The 25,087-nt window shown below is 47.7% G+C and overlaps 1 protein-coding gene across 2 annotated transcripts in view; it reads left to right on the forward strand.

Moving 5' to 3' along the window:
- Positions 1–25,087, forward strand: part of LOC117369344 (serine/arginine repetitive matrix protein 1-like) — a 137,529-nt gene that overhangs the window by 47,157 nt on the left and 65,285 nt on the right. For both annotated transcript variants that reach the window (XM_033963807.1, XM_033963808.1), the window contains exon 5: positions 2,317–2,460. In XM_033963807.1, the coding sequence (XP_033819698.1) occupies positions 2,317–2,460 (144 nt within the window). The remainder of the gene's footprint in view (positions 1–2,316; positions 2,461–25,087) is intronic.

Genomic DNA, 25,087 nt, shown 5'->3' on the forward strand with positions numbered 1-25,087 from the left:
AGGGGAGGGAAGTGAAATGGAAGTGGAGGACAGAAATGGCAGATGGATGGTTAGCACGGAGAAAGAAGAAAGAAGGAGATCCTTGAAAGCAAGACAACCAGAGCCTGGGACCAACAAGAGCCTGGGACCAACAAGATTTGAATATTGACCAGACAACAAAAGGTAGAAAAAATAATTGTATTTTCTGATTTGTGATTACAATATGTCAGATTTGAAACGTGTATCCTGCCAGAGCTGGTGATAGACCTCAAACGTGAGCTAGGATTTAACAGAGAGAGGAAAAGTCTTTTTTGTTTGTTTACACCACAGCGTCGGTGTGGTTAGGATAGGGGTAGGGAACTCCGGTCCTCAAGAGCTGTATTCCAGCGGGTTTTCAGGATTTCCCCAATGAATATGCATGAGATCTATTTGCATGCACTGCTTCAATGCATATTCATTGGGGAAATCCTGAAAACCCGACTGGAATACGACTCTCGAGGACTGGAGTTCCCTATCCCTGGGTTAGGAGAAGGCAAAGGGGGTGAAGAGACTATAAAAGGGTGAAGAAGTTATAAAATAAACCCACCAGGATGTTTTTTTTAAAAAAACACCCAATTGGGCAGGAAAATCGAATCGAATCGGAAAATTGATTCAATGGGCTGAATCGAATCGAATTGAAATTTTTTTTTCCTGAATCGGGCAACTCTAGTGAATACTTAAAAAAAATAAGCATTCAAGGAAATGGCTGACGAGAATGAGGAGAGGGCAAAGGAAATCGAGAAAGCAAGAGGGAGAGAACTTAAGGAAGTATATGTATGCAGAGAGCTTGGCAGTAAGCAATTTTTTGTCAGCTCCGTCAAAGGTCAGATATACTTGGAAGTGAGACCTAGATACATTATCTACAGTAGTGTCTCTCAAACCATGTGCCCCGACGAGATTCCCCATGTGCATGAGAGATTCCAGAATTTTACTTTATTTTAAAAATTCCCTTCATAAATATACACTAGAATAGATGACATCTATATTGCATACACAAAAGTCTGTTGGTTTTATGAGCATCTGTGGGCGTAAGGATACAGCCACCAAGACAAGCATCATTCTTTGATGTAATTGGTCTTTGAAAATTAACGGCAAGTAAAATTAGTTTTATTTTTATTTATGATGCAGTTATCCTAACTTATTTTTAGTTATCCTAACACGAGCAACAAAGCAATCAAGGCTTTGTTACTGTTTGGATCTTCTTATCTTTGCGAACTTGGATTTTCAGCTCTGACAGAAATAAAAAAAAAAAAAAAAAAAGAACGGACTGCAGATGGTGGATAATGAAATGTGTGTTTGCTTGTCAACTATCGAGCTGCGTTTTGAGTTAATTTGAACTAAAAAAACAAGTACAGTGGAACCTCGGTTTGCGAGTAACGTGGTTTGCAAGTGTTTTGCAAGACGAGCAAAACACTCAGCAAACTTTTGTTTCGCAAACCAAGCACTGCCCCCATAAACGAGCACTTTCAGCTGTAGGAAGCGCCGCTTCAGGGGATTCTTCTTCCGTCCACCGGCCAGCCTTCCACGTCAGGTGCCTTCCGCATGTTGGAGAGCTTCAATCTGAGCCTATGCAGCCGAGTGCCGTCCCACCTGCACGTTGCATATGATCACGAACGTCAATCATCGTGCAGGTGGGACGGCATTCAGCTGCATAGGCTCAGAGAGAGGCTCTCCAACATGTGGAAGGCATCCGACGTGAAAGGCTGGCCGGCGGACGGAAGAGGCATCCCTCCGAAGTGGCACTGCGGGGTTCTCCAGACATTAGAAGCATCCCCCCAAAACGGCACTGTGGAGTTCTTCAGCGGATGACGGATGGAGTAGACAGCGCTGCAGCACCCGGCATCCGACAGGTACAGAGACCCCTGGGTTACCTTTTGGGTTCTGGAATGAATCGTCTACGTTGCCACTATTTTCTATGGGGCACTTTGCTTTGATATACGAGTACTTTGGATTACGAGCCTGCTTCTGGAACGAATTATGCTCGTAAACCAAGGTACCACTGTACATCCATTGCATTGATTAGAAATTCTATCTACTTTAGTTTCTCCGTTGTTACAATTACCCATACATAGCTTAAAGAACGTTAAATAAATAACTCTCAGATCTAATTATTTGTTGGTTTCGCAATTTTATAATTTCAGTTATAATGTGCCATGAGAAACATTTGCTGTTTAGTGTGCCAGAGTTAAAAAAGTTTGAGAGACACTGATCTACAGAATATTAATATTGAGCTATATAAAGCCTGAAGAGTTTTATTAAAGTTGTGTTAGATTACTACTTTTATGTTTGTTTTCTTAGGCTGAAAAAGTTCATGAGTTCAATGTAGAAATTGAGAAACTAACAGCAAAAGCTCAGCAAGTGACTAAAGAAGGAAATATTCAGGAACTCCATAAAACCTTGGCAACGCTGGACACGGTTCGACAACAGAAAAAAGCAGCAGAGGTATGAGAACTGAAACTATTCCAAAAGCTTTTTGTACATGTACATTAGTTAGGGGAGAAATAGGTGTTTTATGCCTGGGGTCCAGTAAAGTTTGGTACAAATTTTTGTTTCTTTTTAGATATTCTTTTATTGTTATGAAGCAAGTCCAAGTTAAGTTGTTGGGATTTTAAAATTGCTTAGGAATGTCTTTCCCCTTGCCACCCAGAAATTGCTATGGGAGGCTGAAGTAAAAACTGCATTAAAAAAAAATAAATTTGTTTAGCAGGAGTAAATTTAAATTTATTTTTAAGCACAAATGTCAGAAGAAAAATATTCTGAAAGTTCACAAAAATCACTTTACAAGAAAAGAAATTGTGTAAGGTCTCATCTGTGTGAAGCAGAGATGGAGTTGCTCTCTGAAAGATGGAATAACCAAAGGTGCTATCAGTTCTGAGAGATTGGTTAAGACAGTAATGATTTGTGAAGATGTGTGAAGGAGACCATGGAACAGCTGTGCAGATGTTGCTAATAGAGGAGAAATATAGGTAAGCTATGATAGCTACCATAGGTCATAGTTGTATGCCATTACTTTTTATGTTACTTCACGTTTGTATTCCACAGCTATCTATACAAGTTCTGCACAGATTACAAAAAAGATGTCTGGTTAAAAAATATAACAAGGAGTTACAGGTTCACAATTATAACAAAATCTGTAATTAAAGTTAAACTGTATTATACCTTCAAAAATAAATGTTTCTGAAAAACAGTTAACCAAAAAAGGAGTGGGAAAGGGACACAGTCAACCAACTTAAGGGACTATCAATTTATTAAAACTACCGTATATACTCAAATATAAGTTGATCCGAATATAAGTCGAGACCCCCCCAAAAGGAGGAAAAATGATTGACTCTAATATAAATCGGGCAGCTTAATATTCGAGTGCCCTGCCCTGTCAGGCTCTGCACCCAGCCCCTTTCCCTCCTTCCCTCCCCGGTCGGGCACTGCACCCAGCATCCTTCCTTCCCTCCCCTGTCAGGTACTGCACCCAGCACACTTCCTTCCCTCCCCTGTCGGGTACTGCACCCAGGACCCTTCCTTCCCTCCCTCCCTCCCCTGTCAGGCACTGCACCCAGCACCCTTCCCTCCCTCCACTGTCAGGCTCTGCACCCGGCACCCATCCTTCCCTTCCTCCCCTGTAGTGCTGCCCAATTCAGGAAAAAAAAGTTTGATTCGATTCAGCCTATTGAATTGGTTTTTTTATTCGATTTGATTCGATTTTCCTGCCAAATTGGATGTTTTCTTTCCATACATCCTGGTGGGTTTATTTTATAGCCTCTTCACCCCCTTTGCCTTCTCCTAACCACACTGGCGCTGTGGTGTAAACAAAATAAACAAAAAAGACTTTTCCTCTTTCTGTTAAATCCTAGCTCACGTTTGCGATCTAACACCAGTTCTGGCAGGATACACTTTTCAAATCTGACATATTGTAATCACAAAACAGAAAATAAAATTTAGTTTTTCTACCTTTTGTTGTCTGATCATTATTCAAATCTTGTTGGTCCCAGGCTCTGGTTGTCTTCTGATAACTTGCTTGCCAGAGTCTCCTTCTTTCTCCGTCCTCCCCATCCATCTGTCATCTCTGTCCTCCCCTTCCGTTTCCCTTCCCTCCCCAGGAGGTCTGGCATCTTTCCTTTTTTTCGTCTCCCTCCACAGATCCACTTTTTCTTAACTACTCTTTCATCCAGCATCTCTCCCTCCTTCCCCACCACCCCAGGGTCCACTATCTCTCCCTTTCTTTTCCCAACTACCCTCCTATCCAGTATCTCTATCCCCCCCCTCCATACCATCCCTTGTGTCCAACTTCTCTCCCTTTCTGTTCCTTCCCTCTCTAAATCCCATGGTCCATCATCTCTCTCCCTCTCCTCTATTTTCAGACCCATTATTTCTTCCTCCCCAAAGTCCGGCATATGCACGTCTCTTTGAACCCCCCTTCCCTCCCTCCCTCTGTGTACTTCTACACTAGGGCCTCCCTCCCCTGAAGGCCTGTCCCCCCCTTAAAGGTCAGCATCCCACCCCTGAAGGCCTGTCCCCCCCCCTTGAAAGCCTGCATCCCCCCTGAAGGCCTGCCTGTCTTCCCCCTTGAAGGTCTGTTCCCCCCATGAAGGCCTATCCCCCCCCTTGAAGACCTGTCCCCCCCTTGAAGGTCTGTCCTTCCCCTGAGGCCTGCCTGTCCCCCATTGAAGGCCTGTCTACCTCCCTTGAAGGCTTGTCCCCCCCCCCCGAACGCCTGCATCCCACCCCCGAAGGCCTGCCTGCCTGTTCCCCCTGAAGGCCTGTCTCCCCCCTTAAAGGCCTGCATCTCACCCCTGAAGGCCTGCCCGTCCCACCCCCAAACCTGAAGGACTTTTATAAGATGCCTGAAGCTGCCTCTCTCTGGTCAGAAGCTCATCCACTAAATTTTGCCTACGATCTCCCTCAAGCTGTGTTATCTGGTGTGTTGATACAGCTCTCAACAATGAATCTTTTAGATGTTCGATCTTTTCTTTGAGATTCTGTAAGAAGTTTCTTATTACCATATTCACCTTAGCTGGATTTTCCCCTCATCGCTGACATCGGTTGCGTTCATGGATTTTTTTCTGCAATGTCTTGTGCAAGTTGACAAGTGGCATCTTGCATCGATAGTCAGGGTTCCAGTACCATGGTGCTTCTTGCTCTCAGTGCTCAGCCGACAAACACTTCCTGGTTCTGATGGCGTGACTACAGGAAGCCGACTGCTCCCCCTCCCCCCCTCCCGGGAAGGCCTGCGTGTTCCCCCTGGCCTCCCTGCACCGTTTACCTTATAGAAGCAGCCTGCAGCAAGATCGCGATGTCAGCGATCTTTGCACTGCTTCGGAGCTGTTTCCTCTGCCCCTCCTCTGACATCAGAGGAGGGGCGGGACCGTGGCACAGGAAACAGCTCCGAAGCAGTGCAAAGATCACTGGCATCGTGATCTTGCTGCAGGATGATTCTATAAGGTAAACGGTGCGGGGAGTCCAGGGGGGAAGTGAGATGCCAAAGGGGGAAAGCCAGATGCTAGGGAGGGAACCGGACAGCAGCACTAACCGGCTGATGCTCCCCCCTCGCCCTCTAAAGCAGGTGCAGCAGCGGCCAGCCAGCAAGAGCAGCGCTGCCGCTCCTTCTTTAGGGGGGAGGGTCAGCTGAATCGGGAAGCTGATTTTTTTTTTGTTTTGAATCGATTCAAATCGATTCAACTGAAGTGAATCGGTGAACTGATTAGAATCGGGCAGCACTACTCCCCTGTCAGACTTTGCACCCTCCCTACCCTCATACCTCTGCCGATCCCTGGTGCAGTGGGCAGGAGCAAGTTTTCCGAACTCCTGCCCCGCTACTAACTGGCTGCGCAGATCCAGTTTCTTCAGCTGAGTGGCACGAGCAGGAGCACTATTTAACACTGCTGCTCGGCACTGAGCGGCTTCCTTACTGGTTCCCACGAATTCTTGCAAGAATTTGCGGGAGCCAGTAAGGAAGCTGCTCAGTGCCGAGCAGCAGTGCCAAATCGCGCTCCTGCTTGTGTTGTTCAGCCGAAGAAACTCAATCTGCAGCAGCCGGTTAGCAGCAAGGCAGGAGTTTGGAAAGCTTGCTCCTGCTCACTGCATCTCCACCAGGGTTCAGCAGAGGTATTAGGATAGGGCAGGGAGGAAGGCAGAACCTGACTGCGGCCTGCAAAATTCTGGTAGGGGGGTGTTGACTAGAATATAAACCGGGACCCCGGGCCAAAAATCCCGGTTTATATTAAAGTATATACGGTTTATCCCAGGACAAGCAGGCAGCATATTCTTAACACATGGGGTGACGTCACCGACGGAGCCCTCGGTACGGACCTTTTAACTAGAAGTTTCTAGTTGGCCGCACCGCGCGTGCGCGAGTGCCTTCCCGCCCGACGGAGGAGTGCGTGGTCCCCAGTTTCTTCGTTTCCGCGGAGCGAAGAAGACGCGTGTATTTTTTCAACGGCCGTTGAAATCACTTTTTGCCTTCCCGCTCGCGCTTTTGTTATATTTTTTTCTTCCTCTACCTTCGGGTTTCCTTTTTCTTTCAATTGCAAAAAAAAAAAAAAAAAAAAACTTTGATTTTTATTGTTTCTTTCGTTTTTGCCCCGGCGGGGCCTGTTGCCATTATACAGGCCTCGGACTTCGATTTTGCGGAGGCTATCTTCCCCTTCATGCCCCCGCAGGTCGGTTTTAAGAAGTGCCAGCGGTGTGCACGCCCGATCTCCGTTTCTGACCCACACAATTGGTGTTTGCAGTGCCTGGGTCCGGAGCATCGGGCAGATTCCTGCACCCGCTGTGCCACTTTACAAAGACGTACTCTTAAAAACCGAAGAATCCAGCAAACCCTGCTCTTCGGCTCCGAGTCGGCGATGGATTCATCACCCTCAGCGGCGGTACCGCAGAAATCGGCACCGTCCAGCTCGACACCGACCGATCCCGCATCGGCGCCACTGGCGCCAGGTAAGCCGGCTAAGAAGCCTTCCTCTTCCCTCGAGCGCCCTCCAGCTACGGTGACGACACCGTCCATACCGGCATCGCACCGGTCCCGTAAACGCTCCGCCCCGATAACGGTGAGTGCCTCGTCATCGGCCTCCTCATCGCCGGGGCGTGGAGCGGCATCCAAGGAACCGAAGAAAAAGAAAGCGGTTCCGATGCCACCCCTGGATGACCGTATCTCGGCCATCCTACAAACTCAGCTTCAGGAGCAGTTGAAGAAACAGCTTGAACAACTGCTACCCTCTATCCTGGCACCGCTCCTTCCGGTACCAGACCGACCCGAGCCCCGCACCGAGCCCCCGGTGTCCACTCCTTCGGTACCGGTAAACACCTCGATGCCGATCCTTTCGGCACAACAACAACTTCCTGATGATCCTGTGGTTCATTCTCGAACCACAGTGGATCCTGCTCGGCACCAGGCGGTACGGCACTCTTCTCGGGACCGAGAACGACGCCGATCGTCCTCCCCTGGTGCCGTTTCGGTGCGCTCTGGTAAATCTTTGTCCAAAACTCACCACACCGCACCCTCCACCCCGGTGTCCCGACACGCACCAGAGGTCAGGGATCCGGATTTATGGGAGGAGACTCCTCTCGGTACCGAGGAGGATCCCTCCTCATCTGATGAGGAACCATCGGCGCCTGATGCCTCCTCTAAACCTGAGCAGTCCTCTTTTTCTAAATTTCTGAGGGAAATGTCTGCTGCTCTGTCACTTCCCCTTGAATCTGACTCCAAAAAGTCCCAAGCCTTTTTAGAAGCCTTAGACTTTGAGCAACCTCCTAAAGAGTTCCTCAAACTTCCCGTACATGACATCTTACGGGAGACATTCTACAAAAATTTGGAAAATCCCCTCACGGTACCGGGAGCTCCCCGTAAACTGGACAACCTTTACCGTGTCATCCCTATTCCAGGATTCGACAAATCTCAATTGCCCCATGAGTCCCTTCTGGTGGAATCCACCTTAAAAAAGACTCAGGGCTCCAGTGTCTATGCCTCTACCCCTCCTGGCAGAGAAGGTAAGACCATGGACAAGTTTGGCAAGAGGCTTTACCAAAATGCCATGCTTGCCAACAGGGCAAACAACTATTCCTTCCATTTTTCCTTTTATCTCAAACACTTGGTCCAACAGCTGTCTGCCCTCCAGAAGTACCTTCCTGAGCGCAAGGTCCCGCTATTCCAGCAGCACATATCTGGCCTTCTCCAAATGCGCAAGTATATGGTCCGCTCGATCTACGACTCCTTCGAGCTCACCTCTCGGGCCTCTGCCATGGCTGTAGCCATGCGTCGCTTGGCCTGGCTCAGAGTCTCCGACCTGGACATCAACCACCAGGACCGCCTGGCCAACGCCCCCTGTCTCGGGGATGAGCTTTTTGGAGAGTCACTGGATTCCACCACCCAGAAACTCTCCGCCCATGAGACTAGGTGGGACACCCTAATCAAGCCGAAAAAGAAGGCTCCACCTGCTCGACCCTATCGGCCTCAATCATCCTACCAGCGGAGGTTCTCAGCCAGGCCACTCAATCCGCCTCCCCAACAATCTCGGCGACCCCGTCAACAGCAGCACCATGCCCAGGCTCGGTCTCAGGCCACCCAACCCTCCAAGCCTCCTCAGCCTGCTAAACAATCTCAGCCCTTTTGACTCTTCTCTCCAGGGCATAGCCAGTCATCCACCCTCGCTACCTCTTCCACAGCCTATCGGGGGTCGTCTCACCATTTTCTCAAGCCGTTGGGAAGTCATCACGTCGGACCAGTGGGTCCTCAACATCATCCGCCACGGCTACTCTCTCAACTTCCAGACTCTGCCTCCGGACAACCTTCCCGTAGAGTCTGCTTCAAACTCATCTCAAACCCCCCTCCTCCTGAGGGAGGTTCAATCCCTCCTCCTTCTCAATGCCATCGAAGAAGTACCTCCAGATCAAAGGGGGCAGGGATTCTACTCCCGCTACTTCCTGGTACCCAAAAAGACGGGAGACCTCCGTCCCATTCTCGATCTAAGGGACCTCAACAAGTGTCTGGTCAAGGAGAAGTTCAGAATGCTCTCCCTTGCCACACTCTATCCTCTTCTTTCTCAACACGACTGGCTATGTTCCCTGGACCTCAAAGAGGCCTACACTCACATCTCCATCAATCCACATTCTCGCCGCTACCTGCGATTCCAGGTACTGCACCACCACTATCAGTACAAGGTGCTACCGTTCGGCCTCGCCTCCTCACCCAGGGTCTTCACCAAGTGCCTCATAGTGGTAGCGGCCTTCCTCAGGTCTCACAACCTCCAGGTGTTCCCCTATTTGGACGATTGGTTGGTGAAAGCACCTACGTCTCCACTTGTGCTACAGGCTACTCATCACACCATCTCTCTCCTCCACCTCCTGGGGTTCGAGATCAACTACCCCAAGTCGCATCTGCTTCCCACCCAGCGACTTCAATTCATTGGAGCAGTTCTGGACACCACGCTAATGAGGGCTTTTCTCCCCTCCGATCGCAAGCAGACCCTGCTCCATCTCTGCCGTCAGGTACTCTTGCATCCCTCCATTCCTGCTCGACAGATGATGGTCCTCCTGGGTCACATGGCCTCGACAGTGCATGTCCTCCCTCTGGCTCGTCTCCACCTTCGTACACCTCAGTGGACGCTCGCCAACCAGTGGTCACAGACTACGGATCTTCTTTCTCATCCCATCTCTGTGACATCATCTCTTCAGCAATCTCTCCAATGGTGGTTGAACTCCTCAAATCTTTCCAGGGGTCTACTTTTCCATCTGCCCCCCCACTCTATGATCATCACCACAGATGCGTCCCCCTACGCGTGGGGAGCTCACCTGGGAGATCTACGCACCCAGGGACTTTGGACCCCACAGGAGCGTCGTCATCACATCAATTTCCTGGAACTCAGAGCCATTTTCTACGCCCTCAAGGCTTTCCAGCATCTTCTCTGTCCTCAAGTCCTCCTCCTATGCACAGACAATCAAGTCGCCATGTACTACATAAACAAGCAAGGCGGCACCGGATCTCGCCCCCTTTGTCTGGAGGCTCTGCGCATCTGGACCTGGGCCACGGACCGCAATCTCTTTCTCAGGGCGGTCTACATCCAGGGCGAACAGAACTCTCTGGCCGACAATCTCAGCCGCATCCTTCAACCTCACGAGTGGACGTTGGACCCTCCGACTCTACTCTCCATCTTTGCTCGATGGGGCACTCCGCAGGTGGACCTCTTTGCAGCACCTCACAACCATCAGCTGCCCCAATTCTGTTCCAGACTCTTCTCTCCTCACCGTCTGGCCCCGGATGCATTCCTGCTCGACTGGAGGGATCGGTTCCTCTATGCCTTCCCTCCACTTCCTTTGATGTTGCGGACCTTGTCCAAACTCCGCAAGGACAATGCCACCATGATCCTCATCGCCCCTCGGTGGCCTCGTCAACACTGGTTCTCCCTTCTGCTTCAACTCAGCTCCAGGGAGCCCATTCCTCTTCCTGTGTTTCCTACTCTACTTACACAGCAGAATCAGTCTCTACTACATCCCAACCTGTCTTCCCTCCACCTGACAGCTTGGTTTCTCTCGGGCTGACCTCTCCGGAGAATCTATCTCAACCGGTCCGCCTCATTTTGGACGCCTCCAGGAAACCGGCCACTCTTCAATGTTACCATCAGAAGTGGACCAGATTCTCCTCGTGGTGTCTCCGGCATCATCAAGAACCCACCTCTTTGGCGGTGGAAACTGTCTTGGACTATTTGCTCTCGCTGTCCAACGCTGGCCTCAAAACCACTTCCATCAGAGTCCACCTCAGTGCCATCACTGCGTTTCACGAGCCTATTCTCGGAAAACCCCTCACGGCTCATCCGCTGGTTTCAAGATTTATGAGAGGGCTCTTCAACATCAAACCGCCTCTCAAGCCTCCTCCCGTCGTCTGGGACCTGAATGTGGTTCTCTCTGCCCTTATGAAACCTCCGTTTGAGCCTCTTGCCACAACTTCATTCAGGCTTCTTACCTGGAAGGTGCTTTTCCTAATTGCCATCACCTCTGCCAGGAGGGTTAGCGAACTGCATGCACTGGTTGCCGACCCACCGTTCACTGTTTTTCACCATGACAAGGTTGTTCTGCGTACCCACCCTAAATTCCTTCCCAAGGTGGTCTCAGCTTTTCACCTCAACCAGTCCATTGTGCTTCCCGTCTTCTTTCCTAAGCCTCACTCGCATCCTGGAGAACAGGCGTTGCACACGCTGGATTGTAAGCGTGCCCTTGCTTACTACCTTGATCGTACCAGAGCTCACCGAACATCCCCCCAGCTCTTTTTGTCTTTCGATCCCAACCGTTTGGGCCGTCCTGTCTCCAAACGGACACTTTCAAATTGGCTTGCTGCCTGTATTGCCTTCTGTTATGCTCGGGCCGGTCTCTCACTGGAAGGATCTGTCACGGCCCACAGAGTCCGAGCTATGGCTGCTTCTGTGGCTTTCCTCCGTTCCACGCCCATCGAGGAAATCTGCAAGGCGGCCACTTGGTCCTCAGTTCACACGTTCACTACTCACTACTGTCTGGATGCATTCTCCAGACGGGATGGACACTTCGGCCAATCTGTGTTACAAAATTTATTTTCCTAATGGCCAACCATCCCTCCTCCCTCTTTGTTAGCTTGGAGGTCACCCATGTGTTAAGAATATGCTGCCTGCTTGTCCTGGGATAAAGCACAGTTACTTACCGTAACAGGTGTTATCCAGGGACAGCAGGCAGATATTCTTAAGTCCCTCCCACCTCCCCGGGTTGGCTTCTTAGCTGGCTTATCCTAACTGGGGACCACGCACTCCTCCGTCGGGCGGGAAGGCACTCGCGCACGCGCGGTGCGGCCAACTAGAAACTTCTAGTTAAAAGGTCCGTACCGAGGGCTCCGTCGGTGACGTCACCCCATGTGTTAAGAATATCTGCCTGCTGTCCCTGGATAACACCTGTTACGGTAAGTAACTGTGCTATATGAATAACTGATGCATATACAACATCTGTATGAAATAATACAGGCATAGCAGAGTCTTTCAATCCTTTTTTTTTTTGCGCTGGACCCCAACAGGGTCCGTGTTTCGGCTTAAAAGCCTTACTCAGGGGTGTATGAGCAAAACCCAGTAGATGGCGCCAGAATATAGATAAAACCAAAAAGGAAAACTCTCGATATCCTGTTAGTGGCCTGCTTCTTAACACAGTATCAAATGAGAAGAAACGCTGCGAGCTTCCGCATGAGCTGAATGGTGTGGCTGTATTTCTTCTCATTTGATACCGCGTTAAGTAGCAAGCCACTAACAAGATATAGAGAGTTTTCCTCTTTGGTTTTATCTATTATTATCATTTCATATAGATGTATATGCATCAGTTATTCATATAGTTTTAATAAATTGATTGTCCCTTAAGTTGGTTGACTGTGTCCCTTCCCCACTCCTTTTTTTTGGTTTATATTTTCACATATGGGGTTGTGGGTTTCCTTTGTGTTGTATGATATTTATCTGAAGAAACAGTTGCCATATTGGGTTAGACCAGAGGTCTATCTAGCCCGGTATCCTGCTTCCAAAAGTTGTCAAGCCAGATCACAGGTACTTGGCAGAATTCCATGAAGTATCAACATTCTGTGCTATTTACCCCCCCTGTGATAAGCAGTGGGTTTTCCTGAGTCTGTTTTGATAACAGTTAATGGACACTCTATCCAAGAACTTATCCAAACCTTGAGACTGTCTATGGTGCCTCAGGTATCTGTAGTGGGGTCAATTCTCTTCAACATATTTGTGAGCAACATTGCTGAAGGTTTAGAAGGAAAGGTTTTCCTTTTGTGGATGACAATCAAGATTTGTAACAGAGTGGACTCCCTAGAGGGGGTGAACATGAGAAAAGATCAACAAAAATTTAGAATGGTTGAATGTTTGATGGAGAAGAAGTGCAAAGTAATGCACTTGAGGTGTAGAAATCCAAAAGAGCATTATGTGCTAGAAGCTGAGAGACTGACTGACTCACATGGATTAGAGAGAGAGTGGGGTGGTTGTGTCTAAGGATCTCAAGGTGGCAAAATACTGTGACGAGGCTGTTGCCTGAAGAATGCTAGGCTGCATAGAGGGAGGTAGAACCAGCCGAAGGAAGGAGATTTTGATGCCCCTGTACGTCATTGTGAGACATAAAAAGATTTGAGGCAATTCAGAGGAAGGTGACAAAAATGGTACAGGGTTTGTACCCAAAAATATATGAGATGAGACTTGAGGACATAAATATTTATATGCTAGAATAAAGGAGAGAGAGAGGTAATATGATACAAGCATTTAAGTACATGAAAGGTATTCTTGTACAATCCCACCTTATTCTGGGACCAGTGGTTTATTTTTGTATACCTGCCAGGATTTTGTAGGACGCATCAAAATTCAGAGACTTAAACCCCTCCCCTTCTTACCTCATCACTGTCCCTGTAAGCATCAGGCTGTAGAAGCTTGTCTTTTCTGCTCGTGTTTTATTTCGTATAATTTTGGTCTTTGTATTTGTGGTTTTCACCCTCGTGCTGTGGAAATGCCTTGCGGAGACAGCTCTGATTGCAAGAGATTGAAGATCTTTGGAAGAGTCTGCTTCTGGGGGGGTTCCTTGCTTGTCAGTAAACCCTCTGGACATCCGATCAGGGCTCGGGGACCATTCCCTTGGGAGCTTGCTGTGCAGGCTGCTTGGTTCTGTGGAGACGCGCCTGGAATTTGAGCCAGACTACGTTCCTCTACCAGGCACCTGCGCAGCATGTCCGAGGATGGCTGAGGTACACGGCCATGGCGGTCCAGCCGGTGGGGCAGTCAGAAGTCTCGATGTCCAGCTATTTAAGGCAGAGGATCTCTCTGTGAGCTGTTTCAGCTCTGTCTGCAGTGTTTTCCAGTCAGCACATGTTTTTGTGAGTACAGGTTGAAAGCCTGAATCAGTGATTTGGGGTGGTTTCCCTGCATGCCCTACCCCCACCCATAAAATTCTAAAATCGCCATTTTTAAAGGTTCTTTGTGGTTTTCCACGGCTATTTTTAGTCAAAATCGGCACCCATAGCTGCCATCTTGGATTTTTCCTGATTTGATTTTAAAGTTATTTTTTTACACTTGCCAGCTTTGTTTTTGAAAGAAAACTACATAGATGGCCTCCCCAGGGCAGGATGTGATGGATTAATGCCTCACTTGTAGTGGATGGCTGTTGGACGCATAGCTGTGTTCAATGTGCGTTGTAGCCTGCGAGGGGTGTGAGGCTTGCCCAGATCTGTTGCCTTCAACTTTGAAAGAGGGTCTTCTAGCGCCTTATGCCCTGACTCCCCTGAAAATGGGGGGGTGGGTGCCTTGGAGAGTGCACAGGTGATGCTACAGTGAAACACAAGTGCTTCTTGGGAGATAATCCTCATAAATCCTCCAAACATTCCAAAACTGGTATGCAGGGGTTGGCTCCCGCTGCGGAGGATGGGTTTTCCCTGGATTTTGTTAATATGCTGTATCAGGCATACTTGACTAAAAAATCTCTGCATGTCTCCCTTCTGCCGACCTCCGTGCCTGTCACAGGGACTCCTGCTCCTGTGGTCTTTTGCCTCCCCTCAGGGGTGCTGGCAGATAAGCAGATAGTGTCCAAGGTTGCGCCAGATACGCTTTCCATACCTTTGCTTTCGCAGGGGTGCACTGCAGCGGCCGCAGATCTAGCGGATCTCCAGGATCTGTACGGAATCCCTGATTTGGGAGAGGATCCTACTGTGCACAGATTTTTCAAGCACGCGCCTCTTGTGGATTTGATCTCTGAATCTTTCCAGGAGTTAAAGCTGTAGTCTGAGCAGCCTGTCACTGCAGAATGTTCCCTCATGAGTGACCAGAGCCTACAATTTGGTTCTTTTCCTGCTCATCTGACTTCATTCGGATTCTTACGGACATCTGGAAGACTCCTGAGGGGTCCCTTGAAATGTGCTCACCATATGATCATGTAATGGATAATCCCAACACTGGTTGGACCACCCAAACACCAAAGACCACGCCACAATTGCATCACTAAACCAAACTCAGACAACCTAATAAGAATCCCAACCACTTACACTAATGAAGTCATACTCGCCTCAATCCCATGTGGCTATATTAATGTGAGATCAGTGGTCAACAAAACTGAAATTATAAATGATCTGCTCAGTGAAATACAAACTGGCTTTCTATTCCTAACCGAAACGTGGATTCTCAGAACATTGAGTTCTGCGATCTGGGAGAGGGTCAGGCGGTGTGCAGGCTTTTTAAGTCCAACCACCTTCCTGATCTTATTTCAGAGTCCCTGTGGACATTAAAACTTGATTCAGATTCAGTGGTTCAGGCTGAGTGTTCTGTCATGAGTTCTAAACCCCTACTCTCTGCTGTATTTCCAGACCATGCGGACTTGCCAGAAATGCTCTTATAGGTTTGGGAGGCCCCAGAGAGTCCCATGAAGTACATTAGGGCCATGGTGAAGTTGTATCCCATGGCATCGGAGTTCTTCAAGCGCTTAGTCCTGCCGAAGGTGGATTGGCTCATGTCACTCAATGCACCTTTTTGCCCTCGGATGGAGGGGTTGTCCTGAAGGATGTTCAGGACAGAAGAGTGGATTTTGTTCTGAAGTGTCTTCTTGATTCCGCTGCGACGGCCACTTCCTTTGTGGCCTGGGCATGTCATACCAAACTCCATCAGGATCCTGAGGAGGTGGTCCTTCGGGACCTCGACTTCCTGGTATCCGGAGTGAATTATTTAGCAGATGTACTCTATGATACCTTGAAAGTTTTTCCTAAGCTGGGAGCTTATTCAGTTTCCGAACGGCAAATGTTATGGATTCACCAGTGGTTGGGTGATTTTTAGTCTAAGGCTATGCTGAGCAAGTTGCATTTTAAAGGGTCACTCTTGGCCAAGGTTTGGATGACCTTATGGCCAGTGTGCAGGACTGTAAGCCTAAGGTGCTCTCTGGCTCTAGACCTCGTCTGACTAGGGGTATGGGCTGGCCGAATTTTCATCCCTTCCGGCGTGCTTCTCAGTACACCGGACTCCCAGCGGCGGGACAGCTTTTTGGAGCTCCCTCCACACCTCACTTTGGAGGTGCAGCGCACCAGCAGTCTTCCAGCTTCTGGCCTTCTGCTCCTCCCAAGAGAAAAATTATGATGCCAGGTCTCTGACGGGACTTCCCTGGATCGGGGGGCGACTTTCAGCCTTCCTTCCGGAATGACAAAAGATAAACTATACACTATACAGTTTTTCCGACCACCGCCGAACTTCTTCCTGTCCTCTCCCGTGAGAAATCTGGACAGAACCAGCAAGGTGCGAGCTACGGTGCGCAGGTTGTTGGATCTGGCGGCTATAAAGCCAGTCCCAAAGGGAGACTTGGGCTCTGGGAGATACTCGATTTACTTCATTGTGCCAAAGAAAGACTCCGAGGATTGTAGACTGATTCTAGACCTGAAGGCAGTAAACGTCTTCGTTCGATTTCCGCGTTTCTAGATGGAGATGGTGCATTCAGTAATGGCAGCAGTGGCGTCCGGGGAGTTTTTGGCTTCCTTGGATCTCACAGAAGTGTACCTCCACATCCCTATCTTTCTGAATCATTGGGGGTTCCTGAAGTTTCATGTTCTCAGGAGGCACTTCCAGTTTGCGACACTACCATTTCGGCTGGCATCGGCTTCCAGGTCATTCACCAAAGTAATGGTGGTGGTGGCTGCCCATCTGCGCTCACTGGGTGAGCTTGTACATCCGTACCTTGACAACTGGCTGATCAGAGCTCCCTCAAGGCAGGAAGGCCAGTTAGCGGTTCACCAAGTGGTGGTGTTGCTGGAAAGTCTCAGCTGGGTGATCAATATCAAGATAAGTCGCCTCAAGCCGACGCAGGACTTGGAGTACCTGGGAGTCCAGTTCCAAATGGGAAGGAACCAGGTGTTCCTACCAGAATCCAGGAAACTCAAACTCCAAAATACAATTTGGGACATGTTAGCGGTTCCAGCCCCGACAGCCTGGCAGTATCTGCAGGTGTTGGGTCTCATGGTGGCGACCATAGATGAAATTCTGTGGGCAAGAGCTTGCCTACGTATTCTTCAGTTATCTCTTCTGACTCGGTGGAATCCTCAGCAGAATGCACTGTGGTTGAAGCTGCCTTAGTTGGCAGCGGCGCGCAGCAATATGCTTTGGTGGTTGACCCCGGTAACTCTGAACAGAGGACTCCCTCTGTGAGTTCTGGACTGGGTGACCCTGACTATGGATATGAATCTCTCCAGCTGGGGAGCAGTTTGCAAGTCTATACTGGTCCAGGGCTGCTGGACGGCGAGGGAGAGCAGATGGTCAATCAATCGACTAGAGCTGCAAGCGATCCATCTAGTTCTGCTGAGCTTTCAAGGGAGTCTCCACCGGAAGGCCGTCCATGTGTTCTTGGACAATGTTGCCTATGTTGCCTATGTCAACCGTCAAGGGGGCATGAGAAGTCCTCTGCTGGGCTTCGAGGCTCAGATGCTCTTTGGTTGGGTGGAGCATCATCTGTTGGCATTGTCCGCGGCTCATATGGCCGGCGTAGACAACGTTCAGGCAGACTTACTCAGTCGCTAGACTTTGGACCAGGGAGAATGGTCCCTATCCAGGCTACCGTTCAAGGCCATAGTTCGCTGATGGGGTCGTCCCACCTTTGATCTGATGGCATCTTCAAAGAACTGGAAATCGGACAGGTTCTTCAGCTGCCGACGAGAGGTTGACAGCGAAGGACTCGACTCTGTGGTTCAACCTTGGCTCAAAGGGGAACTTCTGTATGTCTTTTCCCCCATGGCCCATGAAAGGGCGTGTGCTGCGCCGGGTGTCCTCTCACAGGAGTTTGTTAATCCTTGTGGCTCCGGACTGGCCCAGACGACCTTGGTAAGCAGACCTTGTGAGGTTGAGCTCAGAGAGGGGTCTGCGTCTTCCTTTCCATTGGAAGTTGCTAACGCAGGGCCCAATTGCATTTCAAGATCCGGACTACTTTGGTCTTAAAGCCTGGCGCTTGAGCAAGCGGCCTTGACGGCCAGCGGTTATTCCTCTGTGGTTATCGCCACGCTCCTTCAGAGCTAGCAGAAATCAACTGTGTCGGCCTAGGCAAAAGCCTAGAGGTGCTTTCAGGTTTAGTGTGGGGTGGTTCAGGTTGACCCTTTGGCACCTTCTGTAGCCTATGTTCTGGACTTCCCGCAGGCCTCAGGGAAGGGTATGGCGGTTTCTTATCTCCGTGTCCAGATTACAGGACTTTCCTGTTTAGATCCCTCTTCATTCAGGGGTTCTCTGGCATCTCATCCGAACGTTGCCGGCTTCTTGAAGGGAGCAGGGAGACTGCTCAACATGGAACCTGAATTTGGTCCTATGCTCCCTGACTCGTCTACCCTATGAACCCCTGGATGGGATCTCTCTGAAAGATCTTACCATTAAGGCCGACTTCCTTGTGGTGGTCACTTTGGTTGGAGGGTGTCAGAGTTTGTCGGAGCTTCAGGCTCTGTCGTGCGGGGATCCTTTTCTTTGCATCACGGAGTCTGCGGTGATTTTGAGGACTGTGCCTTCCTTTCTTCCGAAAGTGATTTCCTCTTTCCATGTCAACCAGGAAGTTCAGCTGCCCGCCTTTGTTCCTTCAGGTTCCAAGTCTAAGGACTGTGTTTTGCGGTCCCTGGATGTATGGCATCTCCTTTTGAGATATCTGGAGGCCACTAATGTCAGACCATCTCTTTGTCCTAGCGGACCCCGCGCGCAGGGGTCGACCTGCTTGTAAGGCTACCATCTGACGTTGGATATGTGCGGTCTTTTCCGCTGCCTATGTGTCAGCGTGGAAGAAGCCTCCTCTTGGGGTGAAAGCTCACTCCACTAGAGGCATGGCTTCCTCAGTTGCAGGGTTTCTGGTGGTCTTGCCTGAGAAGTTTTGTAGGGCGGCCAGTGGGCTTCACTTCATATCTTTACCAGGTTTTACTAGCATGATGTGGCAGCTATGAGTGATGTGGCCTTTAGCGCTTCCGATCTGGCGGTGAGCTCATCAGGCTCCCCCTGAAGTCTTGGGACTGCTTTGATATGTCCCTCTAGTTCAGCCTCCAGACGGATTGTACAAGAATGAAAGATTAGGTTTCTTACCTCTGCTAATTTTCCTTCTTGTAAATCTCCTCTGGAGGTTGAACTCCCGCCCATCTGTTTTGTCCGATTTGCAGATCGCCTTTTCAGTAACTGGTAACCTGGATTATTGTCTTTGACCAGCCTCACTAAAAATTATATGCATGTCCCCTTATGTAAGGTTTAAGGATTGGAGGGGTTCCTGGGTGGTGCCCCATCTGATCTTCATGCTGTGTCTACATTAGGTACATTTACTGTGTTTTGCAGTTTATAAATGCTCAAATTTATAGTTTGATTACAATTGGCCTTTTTGGTTGTGGTTCCTTGTGTGATATACTCATGAGCAGAATTGACTGGTAGCGGGAGTTCCCGAACCCTCTCTTTCTCTTCTTCTGTTTCCTGTTTGTACTAGACCTACCTGGCTTTACTACTAACTGAGCATGACAGGAAGCTCCCAGGCAGATAGCCTGAAGGGGAGGGAACAAGATTTATTAATAATAATAATAATAATAATAACTTTATTTTTCTATACCGCCATAGTCAAACTGACTTCTAGGCGGTTCACATAGAAAGAAGGCTGGACAATCAGTGAATTGCAAAATGCAAGAAGAAGGATGTTACATAGTAAATTGGAGAAGCATGAATATATGAGAGAAGAAAGATGTTACATAATACATTGGGGTAGAAAAGGGAAAGAATACCTGAGCGAGGTCATCTGATTAAGCAAGGAATTTGTCAAATAGAGCGGTTTTAATTGATTTTCGGAATGTGTTGTAGGTCTGTCTGGCTTTATTTATGTGGTTTCCCAGCCAGGATTGCGGTCTGTTTGCTTGGAACATGAAGGTTTTGTCTAGGAAGGATTTGTATTTGCAGCCTGTGATCTTTGGGTATGCAAAGATGTTTTTGTTTCTAGTTGTTCGTGTGGGGTTGTGTAGAGTGAAGTGAGTTTGCAGGTAGGAAGGTGCAAGGCCCCAGACTTGTTTATAGCAGATACAAGCGAATTTGAATAGTATTCGCGCCTCCACAGGCATCCAGTGTAATTTCTTATAATAGGGGCTAATGTGGTCTTTTTTTCTCAGTCCGAAGATCAAGCGAACTGCAGTGTTTTGCACTAATCTTAATTTTTGGGATACCCAGGTAGGCGATGTTGCAGTTGCAAGATCCCTCTACTTCAGCCTCCAGAGGAGATTTACAAGAAGGAAGATTAGCAGAGATAAGAAACCTAATCTTTCATTTTTCTCTTTCCAACACCCCCCACCCCTGCAGATTTTTCTTTCTCTCGCTCTCTTTTTTTCTTCTCTGCAGGTGTGGTGCAGCCTGCCTCTCCCTTTCTCCTACCCCCCAACGCCCCTCCCCAAGTTGGGTATAGCTCTCCCCTGTCTCCCACCTACCTCTTCGGCACTGCAATTTTTGGCTTGCCAGCAGCATCAGCGAGATGAGCCTACGGCCTGCCCCAGAAGCCTTCTCTCTGCAGCATCTCACCTAAACAGGAACAGGAAATCACAAGAGAGAGAGGGCCTCTCCCAGTTCAGGAAACCGTCCAGACACTGGACAGTCCTCTAAAAAGAGGACATGTCCAGTAAATCCAGATGTTTTGGTAACTTAAGTGTACAGAAATTCCCAATAAACTTTCTAGACTTTTTTGATTTCTAGGAGAGCAAATCTAATCTAAAGCAGTCAACTGATGAAGCTGCACATAGATAACATTGTCTGGTTTATTCACAGAGAAAAAAGCTGCTTGAGTTAGAAAATGACAGGAAGGTATGGATTTTGATTAGAAAATGACAGGAAGGTATGGATTTTGAGAAGTACTCTTTTACATGATTGCCATTTAGGGGTTAATTCTGTAAAGGTTTTTCTGCATGTAAAGCCTTCTGTACACATGGATAAGTTCTTTTGTAAAATTGTATACACCCCTATAAGTACACACAGCAATGAGATAGCACTGCATATAAGCTTTTCAGAGGATGGAATTGTGTTGGTGTTTATGTGCTACTGGAGCTTATTCTGGATGTCTATATTATATTATATGTAATGTAATTTATTTCTTATATACCGCTAAACATTCTAAGCGGTTTACAGAAAAATAGACAATATATTTTTTTAATTTTTGGTGCAATAAAATTATAAGTAAAATAGGTACTTAGAAATTCCCTTACTGTCCCGAAGGCTCACAATCTAACTAAAGTACCTGGAAAAATGACAATTAGTAGAGTAATGAAGAAATAAAATAGATATTGCCTTTATAAAATAAGTATCTTTTTGAACTCCACACATAAGCGTCCTATTACTAAATCTGATTCTTACTGGTTTTACTTATATTTGTAAACCAAAAGATCCTACATAATACTCAAGTGTGGTTGTCACGCAAATAGCTACTAGCCTTAGAAGATAGGAATTTGATTACAACCAGCTTCTCAAGGGTTTGATTCTGTTAAGGCTACCGAGAGCTTAATAAAATCATACCTAGTTCCTGCTTTCAAGGTAGCCCAACTTTCAGCAGTTCTCACTTAACTTGTGACTTACTCCACTAGAAGTGCTCTCTGAGTTGAGAAATGTCACTTTATATTACCTACTAGGATTCAGTCCTAGCTAGGGCAGAATCTTTGGAATTGAAGAACCCCCTTTTCGAGTTTCTGTCTTAGGGTAAGATAAATTGCAGTAAGTAATCCCTTTGAAGTATAAATTTGTTTCAGCTGTAGGGCAAGCTAACAATGCTTAATCATTTTAGGGTAAGCTAACAATGCTTAATCAGGGTACAGATAGAGGGTAACTATACAGGACACTAAATGAATAGGGAATACACGATTTAGGTAAAGGATCACTTACAGGTCATGGACCTGGGGGGCCACCGCGAGAGCGGACTGCTGGGCACGATGGACCCCTGGTCTGACCCGGCAGAGGCAATGCTTATGTTCTTATGTTCTTAATTATTTTAGCCCATTTTTCCTTCAGAGTCTACACCTACAGACACCACACCACACCTACCACACACACACACACACTGTAGCTCTCATGGGTTCAGTGGCACTTTGGGGCAGGAGCAATCCCCATTCGTTCCTGCACATGCCATCTCCATGGTAAAAATATCTCCTGTGGTTTCCAGCAGCAGTCTTGCAAGACTGCCATTGGAAGTCACAGCATACAGTTTTACCACAGAAACAGTAGAGATCATTCCTGCCTAAGTGTGCTATTAGACCAGCAGATATGTATGGTAGGTCTGGGGTTGGAGGGAGTCATTTGTCTGTTCATTGCAAAGGAGAGAGGGAGGAAGTAAGTGCAAGCTGTGCCTGTTCAGGGGGAGGGAGGATGGAAATCGATGAGAATGCTGCTGGTTCAGAGGGTTCATGGCGGTAGCAGCAGAGGAGGTGAGACATCACGGGGTGGGAGAGAATGGGAGGAATGCCGGACATCATGGGAGTGGAAGGGGGTGAGGGGGAATGCCGGCCACTACAGGGGAAAGAGAAGGATAGAAGGGGAAGAATGCTGGAATATAATTCCTTGGTATATATTCAGCATTTTTCTCCTAAAATAAAAAAAGGAGGGAGGAATGTTATCTCAGTCTATATTAGGATGATTTATATTTGAGTATAAATGATATCTTAGGAATGACAGTAGGATTTAAAAAGAAGATCCTATTTAGACTTAGCCTTTCCTTCTACATTCGTTATCCTGAAAACTCATAAATTTTTAATTTAAAATTTCAGCTTTCAATCCATCTTGTTTTTGCAGTCTTTGATATAGAACACTTTGGGAACAGTCACTTACCACAAAAAATTATTGTTAATATATTTGCTTCTCTGCTTTATCTCTTGCTGCTGCTATGCTGCCATTTTTTGACTTAATGTTAACATTGTAACTTGTGTGGTTTTTTTTTTGGGGGGGTTGCTTTTAATTTGACAAATTTAAGTGATTTTATATCACAAATTGTAAAATTCTGTTCATGTGACTATATCTGCCTGCGAGCATTCTGCAGTATATTTCAATCACAGCTTTCTAGCTCCTCCTCCTCTTCCCCGGTCTCTGCTGCTCCCTTCAGTTCTTCCTTTTACAGGCGAGCATGAAGGTGGTGTGCTGATCTGCTCCCTTTATTTCTTTATTATTTTGCATTGTTCTTCATTTTTTTCAGCTCATCACAGTTTTTATTCAGCTCAAGAAACTGTTAAGCACATAAGCATGGCCTCTGCCGAGTCAGACCATAGGTCCATCATGCCCAGCAGTCCGCTCCCACGGCGGCCCCCCAGGTCAATGACCTGTAGTGATCTATTACTCAAGAGCATTGTGTCTTGTATAGTAACCCTCTAATTGTACCCCTGGATTCCCTTACCCCTCAGGAATTCGTCCAATCCCTTTTTGAAACCCAAAACCGTACTCTGCTCAACCACCCCCTCTGGAAGCGCATTCCAGGTGTCCACCACCCTCTGGGTAAAGAAGAACTTCCTAGCATTTGTTCTAAAACTATCTCCCTTCAATTTTTTTGAGTGTCCTCTAGTTCTTGTTGCCCCCGCCAGTCTGAAAAATCTGTCTCTCTCTACCTTCACTATACCCTTCATGATCTTATAAGTTTCTATCATATCCCCTCTAAGTCTCCTCTTTTCTAGGGAAAAGAGCCCCAACTTCTCCAGCCTCTCAGCATACGAGAGGTTTTCCATGCCCTTTATCATTTTTGTCGCTCTTCTCTGGACCCTCTCGAGTATCGCCATATCTTTCTTTAGGTACGGCGACCAGTACTGGACGCAGTACTCCAGATGCGGTCGCACCATTGCCCTGTACAGCGGGAGGATAACTTCCTTGGTTCTGGTAGTGATACCTTTTTTGATAATGCCCAACATTCTGTTCGCCTTTTTTGAGGCCGCTGCGCATTGTGCTGCCGGTTTCATTGTTTTATCCACCAAAACCCCCAAGTCCTTTTCTAGGTTGCCTTTTCCCAATGTCATCCCCCCCATCATGTAGTTGTACATCAGGTTCCCTTTCCCTATGTGCATAACTTTACATTTCTCCACATTAAAACTCATCTGCCATTTATCTGCCCACTCACTCAGTTTGTCCAGATCCCTTTGGAGTTTTTTACATTCCTCTACAGATCTAACCTTACCGGAGAGTTTTGTGTCATCCGCAAATTTTATAACTTCACACTTTGTCCCTGTTTCCAAGTCATTAATAAATATATTGAATAGCAGCGGTCCCAGCACTGACCCTTGTGGGACGCCACTTGTGACCCCTTTCCAGTCAGAATAGTGTCCCTTTACTCCTACCCTCTGTTTCCTGTTTGCCAACCAGTTTTTGATCCATCTGTGTATGTCCCCTTCCACTCCGTGGTTCCACAGTTTCCTTAGAAGGCGCTCATGAGGTACCTTGTCGAAGGCTTTTTGGAAGTCTAGGTATACTATATCTATGGGGTCACCTTTGTCCAAATGTCCGCTTATCCCCTCGAAGAAGTGCAGTAGGTTTGTTTGGCAGGATCTTCCAGTACAGAAACCATGCTGGCTTGTTCTCATCAGCTTATTTTTTTTCTATGTGCTCACTGATACTGTTCTTGATCAATGATTCGGCCATCTTCCCCGGAACTGTTGTACATGTTTGGAGTGGAGCAAACTTTAGTTTGCAGCTGGCAGGTGAATCATTTGGGGACCTGTTCAGCCAGCGTGCTGAAAATATGTGGAGCTTAGTGTTCTGGGTCCTCAGCATTTGATCGCTTTCTTGACTTGGTCAGGAGTTTGAGCACAAGCTGTTGGGCATCAACAGTGTTCTTTGGGGCGATCACGTTGCTGACTGCAGTTTCGTCTCCCCCTTCTCCTTTTGACGTGGAGTTCAGTCCGATTAAGGTCCAACTGGCAGCCCGACGATCTCGGCATGGCAACTGACCAGTGACTTGAGGCAGAAAATTCTTCCAGATCCAGCTATTCTTTCATTGAAGCACCTTTACTCCAGTACATGGTCTGTGAGTACAGGCTGTGACAGCCTATGGGAAAATCAATGGGAGGGGTCTGATAATCTGTGTTTTGATTGTTACCCTCCCCTACACTCTACAATCTTTTTTTTTTTTT

This window comes from Geotrypetes seraphini, chromosome 11, assembly GCF_902459505.1.
Source record: "Geotrypetes seraphini chromosome 11, aGeoSer1.1, whole genome shotgun sequence".
Taxonomy (NCBI): domain Eukaryota; kingdom Metazoa; phylum Chordata; class Amphibia; order Gymnophiona; family Dermophiidae; genus Geotrypetes; species Geotrypetes seraphini.